The sequence below is a fragment of the Podarcis muralis genome, chromosome 2 (genome assembly GCF_964188315.1).
Source record: "Podarcis muralis chromosome 2, rPodMur119.hap1.1, whole genome shotgun sequence".
NCBI classification, from domain to species: Eukaryota; Metazoa; Chordata; class Lepidosauria; order Squamata; family Lacertidae; genus Podarcis; species Podarcis muralis.
The window spans coordinates 13,168,025-13,188,449 of NC_135656.1; the positions used below are offsets into that span (position 1 = coordinate 13,168,025).

Below are 20,425 nucleotides of genomic sequence, written 5' to 3' on the forward strand. Positions count from 1 at the left end.
GCTTTTTCCGGCAGCCCCACGGTCACAACGGATTTAACGGAGGAGCCTATGCAGCTCGGGGCAGTGCGGCCACGCCTATCCCCCGCAGAGAAGGCGCGGCGTCGGGAGGGAAATCTCTGTCTTTACTGTGGCGGAAGTGGACACTTCGCTCGGTCCTGCCCTGAGAAACGCCAGCCGCAGGGAAACCGCCAACCCCAGTAGCTGATGGCCCTAGCTACCGGGGGTCCCAAACCGTACAGAATGGGCCCGCACCAATGGACTTGCAACATCTTATGGTTTCGGTACGTTTATACCCTCCAGGTGGGCCCTGGATCCTCACCCATGCTTTGGTAGATTCAGGGGCAACCCGCTCCTATATGGATGCTGCTTTTGCCGCCCATCATCAGGTGCCACTTCGGAACAAGCCAGTACCGGTCCAGGTGGAAGCGATTGACGGACGACTTCTGCGTTCAGGTGCCGTTACTCAGGAGACCCAGCCCCTGGTCCTGTGTCTCCAGCAGCACCGGGAGTTGCGAACTTTGGACATTGCCTCTATGCCCCGCTTCCCCCTGGTGCTCGGGATGGACTGGCTGGAAGCCCACAACGTTCAGATTGACTGGGTCAAACGGACCGTGCACTTCCCAGACCCATGTTCCCATGCTCAATCCGGAACGCTGGCGGCCGCGCCCTCAGAGGAGGCAGCACCCACGCTCCCAGCCGTGTACCAGGACTACCAGGACGTGTTCGAGGAACGGGGGGCAGACCAGCTGCCGCCGCATCGGCCTTTTGACTGCGGCATAGACCTCCAACCCGGAGCGCCTTTACCAGTGAGTCGCTTATATTCCCTAACAGAGCCAGAGCGTGAGGCTTTGCAGGACTTCTTGCACAAGAACCTGGAGCGTGGGTTCATTAGGCCTTCCACCTCGCCTACCGCGGCACCAGTGCTTTTCGTTAAGAAGAAATGTGGGGAACTCCGCCCTTGCCATGATTACCGAGCCCTGAACAAAATTACCGTCCCAGACCGGTACCCCTTGCCCCTTATCTCGGAGCTGCTGGAGCGGGTGCAAGGGGCACAGGTGTTCACCAAGCTGGACCTCCGGGGGGCCTACAACTTGATTCGGATCCGAGCCGGGGATGAGTGGAAGACAGCGTTTGGGACCCGGTACGGGCAGTTCGAATATTTGGTTATGCCTTTCGGTTTGTGCAACGCGCCTGCTGTGTTTCAACGCTACATCAACCACGTGTTTCAGGACTTGTTAGACAAGTACGTGGTGGTGTATTTGGATGACATACTGATTTACTCCCGTGACCCGGCTCGCCATGAGGGACATGTCCGGACCGTGCTGCAGCGCTTGCGTGAGCACCGTTTGTACGCAAAGCTCAGCAAGTGCGAGTTCCATCAGCGGACTGTGGACTTCCTTGGTCACCGGCTCTCTCCAGATGGGGTGCAAATGGACCCGGGGAAGGTGACAGCGGTTCAAGAATGGGCGGCACCCCGGAACCGCAAGGACCTACAGCGTTTCCTGGGGTTCGCCAATTACTACCGGACCTTCATCGCTGATTATGCTCATCGCACCACCCCGTTGACCCGGCTACTGCGCCCAAAGACGCCGTTTTCCTGGGACAAGGAGGCAGAGGAGGCGTTTCAGGGGTTGAAGGCCTGTTTCCAGAGGGCTCCAATCTTACAACATCCTGACCCCTCTCGACCCTTTGTGGTGGAGACCGACGCTTCCAGTACGGCTCTCGGTGCCGTCTTGTCTCAACAGATTGGTCCTGAAGCGCCACTCTTACCCTGTGCCTTCTATTCCCGCCAGCTCCTACCAGCGGAGCGTAACTATACTGTGTGGGAGCGGGAACTACTGGCCATCAAGGTAGCCTTTGAGGTCTGGCGCCACCATCTTGAGGGGGCACGACATCCGGTGGAGGTGAGAACCGACCACCGGAACCTGGAGTACCTCCAGACCACCCGCAAGCTGAACCAAAGACAGATCCGGTGGGCGTTGTTCTTTTCCCGGTTCCAGTTCCGGATCCGCTACATCCCTAGCTCTCAGAATCAGAAGGCGGATGCCCTGTCCCGGAAACCTGAAGACAACACAGACACGGTACAGCAAGCAGAACCCACCACGATCCTACCTCCGGCTGCATTCCTGGCCACCCAGGAGGCGCAGCCACTGCAGGTTCGGGTGCGGGAACAGCAGCGGGTCGACGCTTGGGCCCAGGAACGACTCCGGGAGCTGGCTGAAGGGTCCAGCCCACAGTATCCGGGGCTGGTCCTGCATCAGGGCCTTCTGCTGCACCACGGTCGTCTGTACATCCCGCCAGGGCCACTACGGCTGGAGGTTCTCCGGATGGCCCATGATGCCCCAGCAGCGGGGCACTTTGGACGGTATCGGACCACCCATCTGGTCAGTCGTGAGTTTTGGTGGCCCCGCCTGAAGGCTGACGTGGCTCGCTACGTTGCTGGTTGTGATGTCTGCCGGCGCGCCAAGGGACCTACCGGGCGACCCCCCGGCCTACTTCAGCCATTGCCAGTTCCACCGCGCCCTTGGCACACGGTTTCGTTGGACTTTGTAGTGGACTTACCCTCGTCTCGTGGCTGTACATGCCTTCTGGTTTTCTCCGACCATTTCACCAAGATGGTGCACTGCGCTCCCTGTCCATCTGTACCCACAGCCAAGGAAACTGCTCAGCTGTACCTTCAGCATGTCTTCCGCCTGCATGGCCTACCGGAGCGCGTGGTGTCCGACCGGGGCGTTCAGTTCACATCCCGGTTCTGGCGAGCATTACACCAGACCCTCGGGACGGAGGTCTGCCTCTCGTCAGCCTACCACCCACAGACCGATGGCCAGACGGAACGGGCGAACGCGGTGCTGGAGCAGTACCTCCGGTGTTACTGCAGCTACCAGCAGGATGACTGGGTCGACCACCTGGCATTGGCGGAGTTCGCCTACAATAACGCGGTGAATGCGTCCACCCAGCAGACCCCGTTCCAGGCCAGTTATGGTTATCATCCACGGCTGTTTCCAGAGGTGCTGCCGACATCCGCGGTCCCGGCGGTGACGGAGTGGCTTCAAGAGCTCCAGTCTCAGCAGCAGCTTTTGGTGGAGCAACTGCACCAGGCCAAGGAAGCGTACAAAGCCCAGGCCGACCGCCACCGCCAGGTGGGGCCGGAACTTCGCGTCGGTGACCTGGTTTGGCTCTCCACTCGCCACCTCCACCCCTCTCGACCTTCGCGGAAGTTGGACGCCCGCTTCACCGGCCCGTTCCCTATCGTAGACCAAGTCTCTCCTGTGGCATTTCGTCTCCGGTTACCCGCAACCCTGAAGGTTCACCCGGTCTTCCACAGGTCCCTTTTGAGTCCGGTGGCCCCACCCGACGAGTTCCACCCGAACCGTCCCCGACCGCAGCCAGTGTTGGTTCGGGGAGAGCCTGAGTACGAGGTGGAACGCATCCTGGACTCCCGATACCGCAGGGGAAAGCTGCAGTATCTCATTGACTGGAAGGGGTACGGACCGGAGGACCGTTCCTGGGAACCAGCGGCCAACGTCCACGCACCTGCCTGCCTCCGAGAGTTCCATGCGACGTACCCCAGCAAGCCGGGTCCGGACCCTCGGTTGAGGGGGGGGCCTGGGAGGGGGGATGGTGTGATGGCCTGGGATTCCGATTCGGAGGATGAAACAGAGGAATCCCAGCCTGCACAGGAGTCCCCGCCTCCAGGGCCGGCTGAACTGGGGCAAGGCCTAGATGCTGAAGAGCCTGCACCTGTGGCAGTGCATCAGGAGCTGGCTCCAGGTGAAGCCCTTCTGGCCCCAGAGAGGCTTGACGACTCAGTGACCACAGGTGAGCCTCCTCCAGGGCCCAGTAACCCTTCGGCCTCTCCTGATCTGCAGAGGCTTAGAGCAGAGAGGCGAAGGGAACTGGTTGCCCCCAGGAGGAGTGCTCACCTTAAGGCCAGAGGAGGCGGGGCTCCTGGGGGCCGGGACCGCCCCTGGCCTTAGAAGAGGATAAAAGCCCAGTCAGCCCGGCCCCAGGTTGCGGGAGCAACGTCGTTGTTGGCTTCGGACCTTCCTGTGTTCCTGATCCCTGCTCGGCCTCCTGTTCCTGACTATCCGGTACTCCTGTTCCCTGCTCGGCTTCCTGTTCCTGACTATCCGGTACTCCTGTTCCCTGCTCGGCCTCCTGTTCCCGACCATCCGGTGTTCCTGTTCCCTGCACAGCCTCTTGTTCCAGCGTTCCTGTTCCCCGCCCGGCCCTCTGCCTCGGACCTCGCCCCTCTTCGTGTGGACTCTGCTACACCCAAGGTACCTTACCCCCGGGACCAGCACAATTAGCCCGCAAGGTCTGAACAACTTTTTTTGGAAAAAATCCCTAAGCCGCGCGGTCACAATTTCAGCAAAAATCTGAGTTTCTGCAATTCACTCAAAAATGGTGCCAAACTGTTGCAAACGATCCCCTGACAGGTTTTTCGGTGGAAACAGATGGGTTTTTATCATTGAAAAAGAATTAGCCCTTGAGGTCTGAACAACTTTTTTTGGGGAAAATCCCTAAGCCGCGCGGTCACAATTTCAGCAAAAATCTGACGTTCTGCAATTCACTCAAAAATGGTGCCAAACTGTTGCAAACGATCCCCTGACAGCTTTTTCGGTGGAAACAGATGGGTTTTTATCATTGAAACAGAATTAGCCCGCAAGGTCTGAACAACTTTTTTTGGAAAAAATCCCTAAGCCGCGCGGTCACAATTTCAGCAAAAATCTGAGTTTCTGCAATTCACTCAAAAATGGTGCCAAACTGTTGCAAACGATCCCCTGACAGGTTTTTCGGTGGAAACAGATGGGTTTTTATTATCGGAAACAGAATTAGCCCTCGAAGTCTGAAGAACTTTTTTTTAAAAAAATCCCTAACTCGCGCGGTCACAATTTCAGCAAAAATCTGAGGTTCTGCAATTCACTCAAAAATGGTGCCAAACTGTTGCAAACGATCCCCTGACAGGTTTTTCAGTGGAAACAGATGGCTTTTTATCATTGAAACAGAAATAGCCCTCAAGGTCTGAACAAGTTTTTTTTTTTGAAAAAATCCCTAAGCCCTGGAGTCACAATTTCAGCAAAAATCTGACGTTCTGCAATTCACTCAAAAATGGTGCCCAACGGTTGCAAATGCTCCCCTGAAAGGTTTGGCGGTCGAAAATGAAGGCTTTTTATCTCAGGATGAGAAATCAGCCCTCGACAATTTAAGCGTCGGAAAAATATTTTTTTGAAAAAACCCCTAAGCTCCGGGATCACAATTTCAGAAAAAATGTGACTTTCGGCAATTCACTCAAAAATGGTGCCCAACGGTTGCAAATGCTCCCCTGAAAGCTTTGGCAGTCGAAACAGAAGGCTTTTTATCACAGGACAAGTAATCAGACCTCGACAACTTAACGGACGGAAAAATATTTTTTTGAAAAAATCCCTAAGCCCCGGGGTCACAATTTCAGAAAAAAAATGACTTTCAAAAATTCACTAAAAAATGGTGCCCAACGGTTGCAAATGCTCCCCTGAAAGGTTTGGCGGTCGAAACAGAAGGCTTTTTATCACAGGACAGTAGATCAGACCTCGACACCTTAACCGGCGGAATTTTTTTTAAAAAAAAAATCCCTAAGCCGCGCGGTCACAATTTCAGCAAAAATCTGACGTTCTGCAATTCACTCAAAAATGGTGCCAAACTGTTGCAAACGATCCCCTGACAGGTTTTTCGGTGGAAACAGATGGGTTTTTATCATTGAAACAGAATTAGCCCGCAAGGTCTGAACAACTTTTTTTTGAAAAAATCCCTAAGCCGCGCGGTCACAATTTCAGCAAAAATCTGACGTTCTGCAATTCACTCAAAAATGGTGCCAAACTGTTGCAAACGATCCCCTGACAGGTTTCTCGGTGGAAACAGATGGGTTTTTATCATTGAAACAGAATTAGCCCTTGAGGTCTGAACAACTTTTTTTTGTAAAAATCCCTAAGCCGCGCGGTCACAATTTCAGCAAAAATCTGAGTTTCTGCAATTCACCCAAAAATGGTGCCAAACTGTTGCAAACGATCCCCTGGCAGGTTTTCGGTGGAAACAGATGGGTTTTTATCATTGAAACAGAATTAGCCCTTGAGGTCTGAAAAACTTTTTTTGGAAAAAATCCCTAAGCCTAAGAATTTCAGCAAAAATCTCACTCAAAAATGGTGCCAAACTGTTGCAAACGATCCACTGACAGGTTTTTCGGTGTAAACAGATGGGTTTTTATCATTGAAACAGAATTAGCCCGCAAGATCTGAAAAACTTTTTTTTGTAAAAATCCCTAAGCCGCGCGGTCACAATTTCAGCAAAAATCTGACGTTCTGCAATTCACTCAAAAATGGTGCCAAACTGTTGCAAACGATCCCCCGACAGGTTTTTCGGTGGAAACAGATGGGTTTTTCTCATTGAAACAGAATTAGCCCGCAAGGTCTGAACAACTTTTTTTTGAAAAAATCCCTAAGCCGCGCGGTCACAATTTCAGCAGAAATCTGACGTTCTGCAATTCACTCAAAAATGGTGCCAAACTGTTGCAAACGATCCCCTGACAGGTTTCTCGGTGGAAACAGATGGGTTTTTATCATTGAAACAGAATTAGCCCTTGAGGTCTGAACAACTTTTTTTTGTAAAAATCCCTAAGCCGCGCGGTCACAATTTCAGCAAAAATCTGAGTTTCTGCAATTCACCCAAAAATGGTGCCAAACTGTTGCAAACGATCCCCTGGCAGGTTTTCGGTGGAAACAGATGGGTTTTTATCATTGAAACAGAATTAGCCCTTGAGGTCTGAACAACTTTTTTTGGAAAAAATCCCTAAGCCTAAGAATTTCAGCAAAAATCTCACTCAAAAATGGTGCCAAACTGTTGCAAACGATCCCCTGACAGGTTTTTCGGTGTAAACAGATGGGTTTTTATCATTGAAACAGAATTAGCCCGCAAGATCTGAAAAACTTTTTTTTGTAAAAATCCCTAAGCCGCGCGGTCACAATTTCAGCAAAAATCTGACGTTCTGCAATTCACTCAAAAATGGTGCCAAACTGTTGCAAACGATTCCCTGACAGGTTTATCAGTGGAAACAGATGGGTTTTTATCATTGAAACAAAATTAGCCCGCAAGGTCTGAACAACTTTTTTTTGAAAAAATCCCTAAGCCGCGCGGTCACAATTTCAGCAAAAATCTGACCTTTTGCAATTCACTCAAAAATGGTGCCAAACTGTTGCAAACGATCCCCTGACAGGTTTTTCGGTGGAAACAGATGGGTTTTTATCATTGAAACAGAATTAGCCCTTGAGTTCTGAACAACTTTTTTTTGTAAAAATCCCTAAGCCGCGCGGTCACAATTTCAGCAAAAATCTGACGTTCTGCAATTCACTCAAAAATGGTGCCAAACTGTTGCAAACGATCCCCTGACAGGTTTTTCGGTGGAAACAGATGGGTTTTTATAATTGAAACAGAATTAGCGCTTGAGGTCTGAACAACTTTTTTGGGGGAAAATCCCTAAGCCGCGCGGTCACAATTTCAGCAAAAATCTGACGTTCTGCAATTCACTCAAAAATGGTGCCAAACTGTTGCAAACGATCCCCTGAAAGGTTTTTCGGTGGAAGCAGATGGGTTTTTATTTTCGGAAACAGAGTTAGCCCTCGACGTCTGAACAACTTTTTAAAAAAACATCCCTAAGACGCGCGGACATAATTTCAGCAAAAATCTGACGTTCTGCAATTCACTCAAAAATGGTGCCAAACTGTTACAAACAATCCCCTGAAATGTTTTTTGGTGGAAGCAGATGGTTTTTTTTTATCGGAAACAGAGTTAGCCCTCGACGTCTGAACAACTTTTTTTGGAAAAAAATCCCTAAGCCGCTCGGTCACAATTTCAGCAAAAATCTGAGTTTCTGCAATTCACTCAAAAAGGGTGCCAAAGTGTTGCAAACGACCCCCTGACAGGTTTTTCGGTGGAAACAGATGGGTCTTTAACATTGAAACAGAATTAGCCCTTGAGGTCTGAACAACTTTTTTGGGAAAAAATCCCTAAGCCTAAGAATTTCAGCAAAAATCTCACTCAAAAATGATGCCAAACTGTTGCAAACGACCCCCTGACAGGTTTTTCGGTGTAAACAGATGGGTTTTTATCATTGAAACAGAATTAGCCCGCAAGATCTGAAAAACTTTTTTTTGTAAAAATCCCCAAGCCCCGCGGTCACAATTTCAGCAAAAATCTGAGTTTCTGCAATTCACTCAAAAATGGTGCCAAACTGTTGCAAACGATCCCCTGACAGGTTTTTCGGTGGAAACAGATTGGTTTTTATCATTGAAACAGAATTAGCCCGCAAGGTCTGAACAACTTTTTTTTTTAAAAAAATCCCTAAGCCGCGCGGTCACAATTTCAGCAAAAATCTGACGTTCTGCAATTCACTCAAAAATGGTGCCAATCTTTTGCAAACGACCCCCTGAAAGTTTTTCGGTGGAAACGGATGGGTTTTTCTTATTGAAACAGAATTAGCCCACAAGGTCTGAATAAGTTTTTTTTTAAAAAAAAAAAAAATCGCTAAGCCGCGCGGTCACAATTTCAGCAAAAATCTGACGTTCTGCAATTCACTCAAAAATGGTGCCAAACTGTTGCAAACGATCCCCTGAAAGGCTTTTCGGTGGAAGCAGATGGGTTTTTATTATCGGAAACAGAGTTAGCCCTCGACGTCTGAACAACTTTTTAAAAAAACATCCCTAAGACGCGCGGACATAATTTCAGCAAAAATCTGACGTTCTGCAATTCACTCAAAAATGGTGCCAAACTGTTGCAAACGATCCCCTGAAACGTTTTTCAGTGGAAACAGATGGCTTTTTATCATTGAAACAGAAATAGCCCTCAAGGTCTGAACAAGTTTTTTTTTTGAAAAAATCCCTAAGCCCCGGGGTCACAATTTCAGCATAAATCTGACGTTCTGCAATTCACTCAAAAATGGTGCCCAACGGTTGCAAATGCTCCCCTGAAAGGTTTGGCGGTCGAAAATGAAGGCTTTTTATCTCAGGATAAGAAATCAGCCCTCGACAATTTAAGCGTCGGAAAAATATTTTTTTGAAAAAACCCCTAAGCTCCGGGATCACAATTTCAGAAAAAATGTGACTTTCGGCAATTCACTCAAAAATGGTGCCCAACGGTTGCAAATGCTCCCCTGAAAGGTTTGGCGGTCGAAACAGAAGGCTTTTTATCACAGGACAAGTAATCAGACCTCGACAACTTAACGGACGGAAAAATATTTTTTTTAAAAAATCCCTAAGCCCCGGGGTCGCAATTTCAGAAAAAAAATGACTTTCAAAAATTCACTAAAAAATGGTGCCCAACGGTTGCAAATGCTCCCCTGAAAGGTTTGGCGGTCGAAACAGAAGGCTTTTTATCACAGGACAAGAAATCAGCCCTTGACAACTTAACCGGCGGAAAAATATTTTTTTGAAAAAAATCCCAAAGTCCCGGGGTCACAATTTCAGAAAAAAATTGCCTTTCAAAAATTCACTCAAAAATGGTACCCAACGGTTGCAAATGCTCCCCTGAAAGGTTTGGCGGTCGAAACAGAAGGCTTTTTATCACAGGACAAGAAATCAGACCTCGACAACTTAACCGGCGGAAAAAGATTTTTTTGAAAAAATCCATACAAAAGCATAGAAAATCCATGTTTGTATGCTTGTATATTCGCAATATCTGTTGTGGACGCACCTGGTTGCCTCACCTCATGTCCCCCCAGAAATCTGTGCCGGGACCCATGGCCCCCCACCCACCCCACGCTATGCCCCTTTTTGGTGTGTGATCTGCTAAGATGTGAAATTCCCTCCCCACAGTGCTTGTGCTTGGCATTATGCAGTTTCTATCAAATGTGGAAGACGCACCTCTCTACTTGGGCTTTTGACCCTTGAGGTGAGTATTTCTCGGACCCCACCTAAGTTTGGAGCCCACACTTTAGGGTGGAGGGTGGGCAATGAATGAATCGAGGCAAAACCTCAATACTGGCGTGTCAACGGTGCTGAGACAGTTGAAGGACAACCGTAGAGATTCCCTTGGGATCATGGCTCGATTATAAATGTTTATAATCAAATTTTACACGGGGTTTGCCCCTCCCCCAACGCCCGCCTGGTGTTTCTCCTCGGCATTCGCTCCATCTTGGTGATCTGCCTTTGGGCCACGTAGATGGGCAGTTGCTTCCTGATTTCCAGAAAAGTCTGGTTCGTGGTTTCTGGGATCATCTTTAAGATGAAAAAGAAGGTGGCAGCACATATTGGACAGCAGATGAGGAAGCTGAAGAATCCGATGTATTTCTGGAAAGGAACAGGAGCAGCAACACACACAGAGAGAGAAACAGGGCTCAGCAACATGAGTCCAAAAACTGAGTTTTAAATGTGTTATAAATGTGTTGCAACACCAGATGGCGCTGTAGAGCAGGAAACTTTCTATGCGATTTTACATAGAGGTTTTTTTCCTTTTGTTATAAAGATTTAATTTTTATGACTTATCTATAGTGGGGGGTTTCCCCCTGTGTGTAGATCCACCCACAGAAAGGCATAAGCTTATTAATTTAGCGCATTATATTTCCCAGTGCTTTTTTCCTTCAAGGAACTCAAGGCTGGGTTATCTCGTAGAATCATAGAATTGTAAAGTTGGAAGAGACCCCCTGGCAAGGGTGTTCTGGTCTCAATGCAGAAGTCACAGCCAGAGAATCCTCTGAGATAGTTGGTTCCACTGTTGACAGTTCTGCCTGATGTTTACCTGGGAAATTCTTTCTTGCCATTTGAATACATTAGTTTGGGCCCTGCCCTCTGGAGCAATGGGGGGGGGGGGAGAGAGCTTGCTCTGTATTCTATGTGGCAGCCCTTCAGATATTTGAAGATAGCTACTAGATGACACTTGAGTCCAACTCTACAATTCTCTATCAGTGCTCTGTCTTCTTTTATCCAGGCTAAACATACCCAACTCCTTCAACTGTTGCTCATAAGGCTTGGTTTCCATCTCTTTCTCTAGTAACACCCCAGAAGGGAAGTTTTGGGACCAGGAGAGGGTAGGCGTGAAATGTGCTTTCTCCATCCTACCTAAGGTGGGAAAGTTCTATGGCCATAGGCGTAGCCAGGATTTAGGGGGCAGGGAAAAAATCTGACGTTCGGCAATTCACTCAGAAATGGTGCCCAACGGATGCAAATGCTCCCCTGAAAGGTTTGGCGGTCGAAACAGAAGGCTTTTTATCACAGGACAAGAAATCAGACCTCGACACCTCGACACCTTAACCGGCGGAAAAATATTTTTTTGAAAAAATCCCTAAATCCTGGGGTCACAATTTAAGAAAAAATTTGACTTTCAGCAATTCACTCAGAAATGGTTCCAAACGGTTGCAAATGCTCCCCTGAAAGGTTTGGCGGTCGAAACAGAAGGCTTTTTATCACAGGACAAGAAATCAGACCTCGACAACTTAACCGGCGGAAAAAGATTTTTTTGAAAAAAATCCATACAAAAGCATAGAAAATCCATGTTTGTATGCTTGTATATTCGCAATATCTGTTGTGGACGCACCTGGTTGCCTCACCTCATGTCCCCCCAGAAATCTGTGCCGGGATCCATGGCCCCCCACCCACCCCACGCTATGCCCCTTTTTGGTGTGTGATCTGCAAGATGTGAAATTCCCTCCCCACAGTGGTGTGCTTGGCATTATGAAGTTTCTATCAAATGTGGAAGACGCAGCTCTCTACTTGGGCTTTTGACCCTTGAGGTGACTACTTCTCGGACCCCACCTAAGTTTGGAGCCCACACTTTAGGGTGGAGGGTGGGCAATGAATGAATCGAGGCAAAACCTCAATACTGGCGTGTCAACGGTGCTGAGACAGTTGAAGGACAACCGTAGAGATTCCCTTGGGATCATGGCTCGATTATAAATGTTTATAATCAAATTTTACACGGGGTTTTGCCCCTCCCCCAACGCCCGCCTGGTGTTTCTCCTCGGCATTCGCTCCATCTTCGTGATCTGCCTTTGAGCCACGTAGATGGGCAGTTGCTTCCTGATTTCCAGAAAAGTCTGGTTCGTGGTTTCTGGGATCATCTTTAAGATGAAAAAGAAGGTGGCAGCACATATCGGACAGCAGATGAGGAAGCTGAAGAATCCGATGTATTTCTGGAAAGGAACAGGAGCAGCAACACACACAGAGAGAGAAACAGGGCTCAGCAACATGAGTCAAAAAACTGAGTTTTAAATGTGTTATAAACTTGCAACAACAGATGGCGATGTAGAGCACGAAACTTTTCTATGCGATTTTACATTTTTACATAGAGGTTTTTTTTCTTTTGTTATAAAGATTTAATTTTTATGACTTATCTATAGTGGGGGGTTTCCCCCTGTGTGTAGATCCACCCACAGAAAGGCATAAGCTTATTAATTTAGCGCATTATATTTCCCAGTGCTTTTTTCCTTCAAGGAACTCAAGGCTGGGTTATCTCGTAGAATCATAGAATTGTAAAGTTGGAAGAGACCCCCTGGCAAGGGTGTTCTGGTCTCACCCCCTCCTACAATGCAGAAGTCACAGCCAGAGAATCCTCTGAGATAGTTGGTTCCACTGTTGACAGTTCTGCCTGATGTTTACCTGGGAAATTCTTTCTTGCCATTTGAATACATTAGTTTGGGCCCTGCCCTCTGGAGCAATGGGGGGGGGGGGGGAGAGCTTGCTCTGTATTCTATGTGGCAGCCCTTCAGATATTTGAAGATAGCTACCAGATGACACTTGAGTCCAACTCTACAATTCTCTATCAGTGCTCTGTCTTCTTTTATCCAGGCGAAACATACCCAACTCCTTCAACTGTTGCTCATAAGGCTTGGTTTCCATCTCTCTCTCTAGTAACACCCCAGAAGGGAAGTTTTGGGACCAGGTGAGGGTAGGCGTGGAATGTGCTTTCTCCATCCTACCTAAGGTGGGAAAGGTCTATGGCCATAGGCGTAGCCAGGATTTAGGGGGCAGGGAGAACACCTACCTGTCATCATCCTCTGTCTGGCTCTGTCTAGCAGATTCAGAATGAAATGTCTCAACAGCAGTTGTTTTAAATTCCTTTCTTTTGACCCCAAGTGCTCGGGGAAAAAAATCTGCCAATATCTTTCTACAATTTATACTTTTACTTAAGTATTTTTATTTAATTACTTGATTTTGGGGGGAGGGGAGGAGAGCTGCCCCCCCCCCCCGGCTATGCCCATGGCTGTGGCTCAGGGATAAAAAGGTAAAGGTACCCCTGCCCGTACGGGCCAGTCTTGACAGACTCTAGGGTTGTGCGCCCATCTCACTCAAGAGGCCGGGGGCGAGCGCTGTCCGGAGACACTTCTGGGTCACGTGGCCAGCGTGACATCGCTGCTCTGGCGAGCCAGAGCCGCACACGGAAACGCTGTTTGCCTTCCCGCTAGTAAGCGGTCCCTATTTATCTACTTGCACCCGGAGGTGCTTTCGAACTGCTAGGTTGGCAGGCGCTGGGACCGAGCAACGGGAGCGCACCCCGCCGCGGGGATTCAAACCGCCGACCTTTTGATCGGCAAGCCCTAGGCGCTGAGGCTTTTACCCACAGCGCCACCCGCGTCCCTTTCGTGGCTCAGGGATAGGAGGCCTCAAATTCAATCCCTGGCAAGTCCAGGTGAAACTGGGAGCGGCCCCTTCTCTGAAACCTTGGAGACCCACTGCCAGTCCGTGTAGACACTACTGCCTTGATATAAGGCAGCTTCTTATGTTTGTATTCAACCCTTATTCAACCCTTTACCTAGAATTAGGAGGACTAGAATCTTACGTTTTGTTTGTTTTTTTTTACAGGAAATACCATAGCTCAGTGTCAGAGCATCTGCCTTGCATGTAGAAGATGCTCAGTTCAACCCCCGACGGCTCCAAGCAGGACTGAGAAAGACTCCCTGTCTGAAACCCTAGAGAGCCTCTGGTAGTCAGTGTAGACAGTGCTTAGCTAGATGGACTAGTGAGGGACAAGGCAGCTTCCTAGGTCCTCAACATCCGTCTGCATGCCAAGCAGATGCTCTAATGGTGAGCTACAGCCCTTCGCTGTAGAAGGTTCAGAACACCACCAGAATCACTCACTTGGATATTGAGGAAGGTCACAATGCTGAAGAAGTTTAGGAACCAATGCACAAATCCCCCGACCACATAGGCTGAGGACCGCGAGGACTGAAGGAAAAGCTCTGCTATTATCAGGTTGGGAAGAGCACCTGTGTAGAGAAAAGAGTTCACTGCTCGTTGGGAGGAGATTTTTTTATTTTTATTTTTAAAAAAGAGAACTATTTTTAAAGTGGTTTAATCTTGCCTCTGTTTAGTAACTGCTTAACTGTTTATATACTTTATTTTCTCATTGTTGTCATTATTTATTGGCTTTATATACTGCCCTTCATGACAAGATCTCAGGGCGGTTCACAGGATAAAATACAAGGTAAAAACGCAAGTAAATAGTTAAAACAAAAACAACAAAATAACACACACACACATGCCATGCATTGAGGTATTTTGTTGGGGCCATTTGTTGTTATATATATATTTTTAACCACAAAGAAGATTTTTTAAAAGTTTTAAAGTTGGGCCATAAAGGTAAAGGGACCCCTGACCATTAGGTCCAGTCGTGACCGACTCTGGGGTTGCGGCGCTCATCTTGCTTTATTGGCCGAGGGAGCCGATGTTTATCCACAGACAGTTTTTCCGGGTCATGTGGCCAACATGACTAAGCCGCTTCTGGCGAACCAGAGCAGCGCACGGAAACACCATTTACCTTCCCGCCGGAGCGGTATCTATTTATCTACTTGCACTTTGAGGTGCTTTTGAACTGTTAGGTTGGCAGGAGCAGGGACCGAGCAACGGGAGCTCACCCCGTTGCGGGAATTTGAACCGCCGACCTTCTGATTGGCAAGTCCTAGGCTCTGCGGTTTAACGCACAGCGCCACCCGCGTCCCTTGTAAAGTTGGGCCATACTTTGATGCTTATTTTCTACACCACTTTGTGAAGTCTCCCCCCTTGAAAAGCAGATTAGAAACCTTTCAAACAGTCTTTAATACTATAAAACAATTGGCCTCAAAATGGCATTCCATTTTTTAAATGGGTTTTGCATGTAAAGTGCTACAAACTACTTTTATTTGGAGATTTTCTGAACATACCATTAACAAACATCAACAGAAAACAGGATCGTGGGACTTCTGCGGTTCACTACAAAGCCCAGTAGATCAGTGTTCTTCAGTCTTGGAAACCCATCTACTATTATTTTCATTATTCTTTTGTACCCTGCTCTTTCTACAGAACCTGGGACTCAAGGGATCTTACGAACTGTAATCTCATATTTAATCCCATTACGTTAAACCATGGGTAGGCAAACTAAGGCTCGGGGGCTGGATCCGGCCCAATCGCCTTCTAAATTTGGCCCGCGGACGGTCCGGGAATCAGCATGTTTTTACATGAGTAGAATGTGTGCTTTTATTTAAAATGCATCTCTGGGTTATTTGTGGGGCATAGGAATTAGTTCATACATATTTTTCAAAATATAGTCCGGCCCCCCACTAGGTCTGAGGGACAGTGGATCGGCCCCCTGCTGAAAAAGTTTGCTGACTTCTGCATTAAACTGTAATGGGATTAAAACAGTGAAAAAACAAACAAGCCCAAAATCTGTTAAAATGCAGATAATAAAAACACGAAAAACACGACGACCCTTTCCTTAAAAACAACAAAACAGTCAGTTCCCAAAGGCCTGCCAGAATAAAACAGTCGTCACTTGCCAGTGGAAGGACAAGGAGAGAGTCGGCCTGACCTCACTGGAAAGGGAAGAGTTGCTGGGATCATTAGGGCTGCTCTGTTTTGGAAGAGTTTTTGCTGGCGCTGCGTTTTTTATATTGCTGATCTACACCTGACTCTGGCTCCTGACACACTGTAGTGGAAGGGGCTGAGGATAAATAAAGGCTTTGGATGCCTGACCACCCTCGACCCTTGAAACCTTTTGCTCTTCACATCCTGCACCTCCTCCAAGGAACTCTGCGTATCACCTGAGCACTTACTGGGTCCGACGGCATGTACCATGAGGAAAATATTGATGAGGAGCGCATCGACGTAAGACATCCACAAGGCATCTCCCTGTTGGAGAGAGTTGTGAGAGCGTGTCAAGCTTGCTAGGTTTGGGCAAAGCGCTTTTGATGTAATCACTGATATTATTATTATTATAAAAAAATTATTAGATTTTCCACAATCATAACAAAAACCACAAAGCAGAATGACACACAAAAACAGGGGGGGGGGGGAAGAAAAATACATCAATGAACGAAAGAAGAAAAAAAGAACAATAAACAGATAAACAATAACATCAAACTTAATTCTTTACAAATCCAACCTTTTAAACATCTTGGTTGACTTCCTCTAGTCCCTCCCTTCTGAGTTTCCTTGTAGTTAAAAGTAACAGCTTTCCAATATCATTATTAACCTAAAACAATTTCCAATTCTAGTCCGTCTTATTCACTTTTCTTAATATTCTAAATCCCATTTATTTAATTATAACTTAGTTTAATCCTAGGCCTATTTGTTTCTTTCAAGTAATTTCTAATTTTTTATATTACAATATTTGTTCAAATAGTCCTTAAATTTCCTCCAGTCCTCTTGAAACTCCTCTTCTTTCTGATTGCGGATTCTCCCAGTCAGGTCAGCTAGCTCCGAAAAATCCATCATCTTCATCTGCCGTAATCGCTGATATTATTGGTCAAACAGACACTGTTTACTCAGGAGAGATCACTTCCCATTGGGAAGACTCCAGAGGACAGCGACACTGAGTTGCGTCCAAAATTGGGGCGGGGGCACCGCATGTGCATGATGTCACACGCACGATGCCCCCCGCCCCAAAGTGGCCAGGTCAACTTGGCCTGCGAACATGCTTCACCCTGCCACATTCCTGGCGATTCTCAAAAGGACGCGGGACAGCCAAGCATCTTCGTCCTGGCGCGTCCTCTTGAGGATTGCTGCAGGGTTTGGGGGAGGCCTGGCCCCCTTCTTGAAAATGTGCCAGTGCCAGAGGAGCATCTCTGATGGGATAGCAAGGGAAAGATCTGGTCCTTTTTAAAGCACCTTGTGCTGCACAGAAGGGTTGTTAGAATCTTCGGTCCTGTATACCTGAAGGTCCTGTATACCCGAAGGAGCATCTCCACCCCCATCGTTTAGCCCGGACACTGAGATCCAGCACCGAGGGCCTTCGGGCGGTTCCCTCATTGCAAGAAGTGAGGTTACAGGGAACCAGACAGAGGGCCTTCTTGGTAGTGGCGCCCACCCTGTGGAACACCCTCCCTTCAGATGTGAAGGAAATAAGCAGCTATCCTATCTTTAAAAGACATCTGAAGGCAGCCCTGTTCAGGGAAGTTTTTAATATTTAATGCTGTTCTGTTTTTAACACTTGATTGGGAGCCGCCCAGAGTGGCTGGGGAAACTCAGCCAGATGGGTGGGGTATAAATTATTATTATTATTATTATTATTATTATTATTATTATTATTATCCAAACCAAATATGACCATTTTGATAAGGTATGGTCCCCACGTATCAACTGTGTAAATAGGAGCGATGCTAATTCGAGGCTCGATCACTCACACTCATTTATAGAGAGCTGCGACCTATTCCAAGGCCATATCAGCCTTGCTCCACACACCCTCCTTCACTGTGTTTTAGCCCAGCTGGAAATGTGCTCTTTGAACTCTGATCATGCCTCTTGCATGCCTGGACGTAGGTGAGAGAAGGGGTTTGGGAAGGTGCATGCAGAAACCAGCCTACTCTACCAAGGCAAATGATGTGAGTTCATTGCTCAGCCTACTTTTGCTTCCAGCCCCACCCACCACTGCAGTTCTTGGTCTGCAAAAGGTCCCAGACTTAGCTCAACTGTTTAGGTGACATGTAGAATGCCAGCACATATTTAATTTTTTAAATAAAGGTTTAAAGATGCAGTCGTACCTTGGAAGTCGAAAACCAAATTGCAGCTTCTGATTGGCTGCAGGAATCTCCTGCAGTCAAACAGAAGCCGTGGAAGCCAGCGGCGTAGTGTGGGCTGTCAGCACCCGGGGCAAGGCAAGTAATTTGCGCCCCCTAACCCATGGATTTGCGCCCCCTAACCTGTGGATTTGCGCCCCCTAACCCGTGGATTTGCCCTAACCCCAGATGTTGCGCCCGGTGCGGCCGGCCCTCCCTGCAGCCCCCACGCTACGCCACTGGTGGAAGCCCCATCAGACGTTCAGGTTCCAAAAGAATGTTCGCAAACCGGAACACTCACTTCCAGGTTTGTGGCATTCAGGAGCCAAAACGTTCAAGTTCCAGGGTGTCCGGGATGCAAGGTACGACTGTAGTGGTTATAAACTGTTTTAAATAATTTCATTGTTTTATTCCTATTGTGTAACTCGGAGGGCTTTTTTAATTTAATGAACAAGTGGTATATAAATTTTGTGAAATAAATACGCAGATGACAGCTTCATCTGTCTGGGGGCAGATGGATTGCAGAGGTGGGGAAACCCAACATGCAATATGCACCAGGTGCCTCCTTTCTGGTGTGCACAGCAATGTGAAAACACAACTTGAAACGCAGCAGAAGAGAAGCGACGTCGCTGCATTTCAAAGGGTTAATGCGTACACAGCGAGAGAGCCACCCAAAGGAGTGATGCTCTTTCAGTTGCTAGCGTGCACATAGCCAAGGAGCAACCGACGGAGTAACGCTTGGCTTTCGGGGACATTGGTGCTTGAAGAGTTCAGAAAAAACCAACCAACCTGAAGTTCAAGGTTCATGGTTAATACGACGCAGAGGATGGTGCACATGCCAAAGCCAAGGAGCAACAGGAACTTTCGCCCCATTGAGTCAATGTAAACTATCTAGAGAATGTAACAGCAAGGGAAAGAAAGCATGTGAAAAAGGAAGGACGCAGCACTCGGTCTCAGCTTAACCAACCTTGCAGGGTTCTTAGTAAGTTTAAAATGGGGGTGAGAGAGAGGGCTCAGAAACAAACAGGTGGGTCTTTTACCACCTCACCTTGATAGAGAACAGGGAGCCAAGTGGGGCTGTGTGTAGTGAGCGTATGTATGAACTTTGGCTGGTGCTGGAAGCTGGACATACAGAAGAACATACTGCTCTATACTAGCCTTGGTGATCTCCCCGGGAACCTCACGAGGAGGCAAGATCTGTTGGAGTGTCAATGCTGTGAGCCCCTCCCTCCAAGGCTCAGGCCAGGTAGGGCCAGGAAAGGCTGAAAGCCTGGAGAGCTGCTGCCAGTCAGTGTGGACAATACAAAGTTAGATGTACAAAGGATCTGACTTGGTATAAGGTGCCTTCCTGTGCAGTGGTACCTCGGGTTAAGTACTTAATTCGTTCCTGAAGCACCACTTTAGCTAATGGGGCCTCCTGCTGCTGCTGTGCCACTGGAGCACAATTTCTGTTCTCATCCTGAAGCAAAGTTCTTAACCTGAAGCACTATTTCTGGGTTAGCGGAGTCTGTAACCTGAAGCGTATGTAACCCGAGGTACACTGTATTCCTAAGTGCCGGCACAAAACTGCTGCTAAAGTTTGCAGTGCAGGAACATCCTTTGGAGCAGACTGAGCTTTGAGACTTTAAGGGGCAGGAAAAAAGGCGAAAGTAAGGCAGGCTTACCCCGACAAAGACTGAAATGATGATGGCAACGCTTGATGCTAAACGGATGTATGGGAGATTATTTAGGTCAGTTCCTGTAGACAGGTAGAGTCTCTCTGTATAAAAGTATACCTGAAATGAGACCAAAACAACTGAGACTTTTAGCTTACTGGGCGATGGTCCTGTGGCTGACTCAGGGTTTGGAGGCACTGTCTACAAAATGAAGCCTAAGATCCTTTCTCTCCAACTCCAAACTAGGGATGGGAAAATTGGTCCGTTTTTGTTTCTTTTCCAGCCTTAAATCCAGCTCTTCACATTTCTTCTGCACAGACAAGAACTGTTTGCAGTTGCCAACATACATAGGCAGGCAATCCTCTGAATCTCTGGCTATATGGGAATCAAAGGTCACTGCAGTCGTGCCCACAAGGGGTGGGTGTACCTACCAGTACCCCTTGTGGTGCCTGTGAACGCTCTTGGTAAATATCGTCTCAAAAATCTACAATCTGCTTGAGATTGTTTGCTCTTTGTGCTCATAAAAACACCCCTGTTCCCACAGTGGCCATCCAGATGCCTACAGGAAACCCACAAGCCAAGCACAAGCATCAAAGAGCTTCTGTCTCTCTCGGAGAGAGCTGCTGATGTAGGTGCCTTCCTCGCCGTTGGTGGGGCAGCTGTTGTAACAGCATCCGCACACCATCTGCTCTTTTGGATGTGGCAGCCATTTTGTTTCATGTCTCCTCCCCACCCAGCAGCCATTTTGTGACTGGTGCCCACGGCACTCCCTCAACATTCCAAA

General features: G+C 48.0%; 1 protein-coding gene across 1 annotated transcript; it reads right to left on the reverse strand.

Moving 5' to 3' along the window:
- Positions 1-11,932: 11,932 nt before the first annotated feature.
- On the reverse strand, positions 11,933-20,140 carry LOC144325779 (solute carrier family 2, facilitated glucose transporter member 5-like). Its single transcript, XM_077920066.1, has 5 exons — positions 19,651-20,140; positions 18,776-18,877; positions 16,046-16,121; positions 14,097-14,224; positions 11,933-12,151 (listed from the first exon to the last, which is right to left on the reverse strand). The coding sequence occupies exons 2-5, from the start codon at positions 18,857-18,859 to the stop codon at positions 11,933-11,935; spliced, it is 507 nt and encodes a 168-aa protein (XP_077776192.1). The 5' UTR covers positions 18,860-18,877; positions 19,651-20,140.
- Positions 20,141-20,425: the final 285 nt, after the last annotated feature.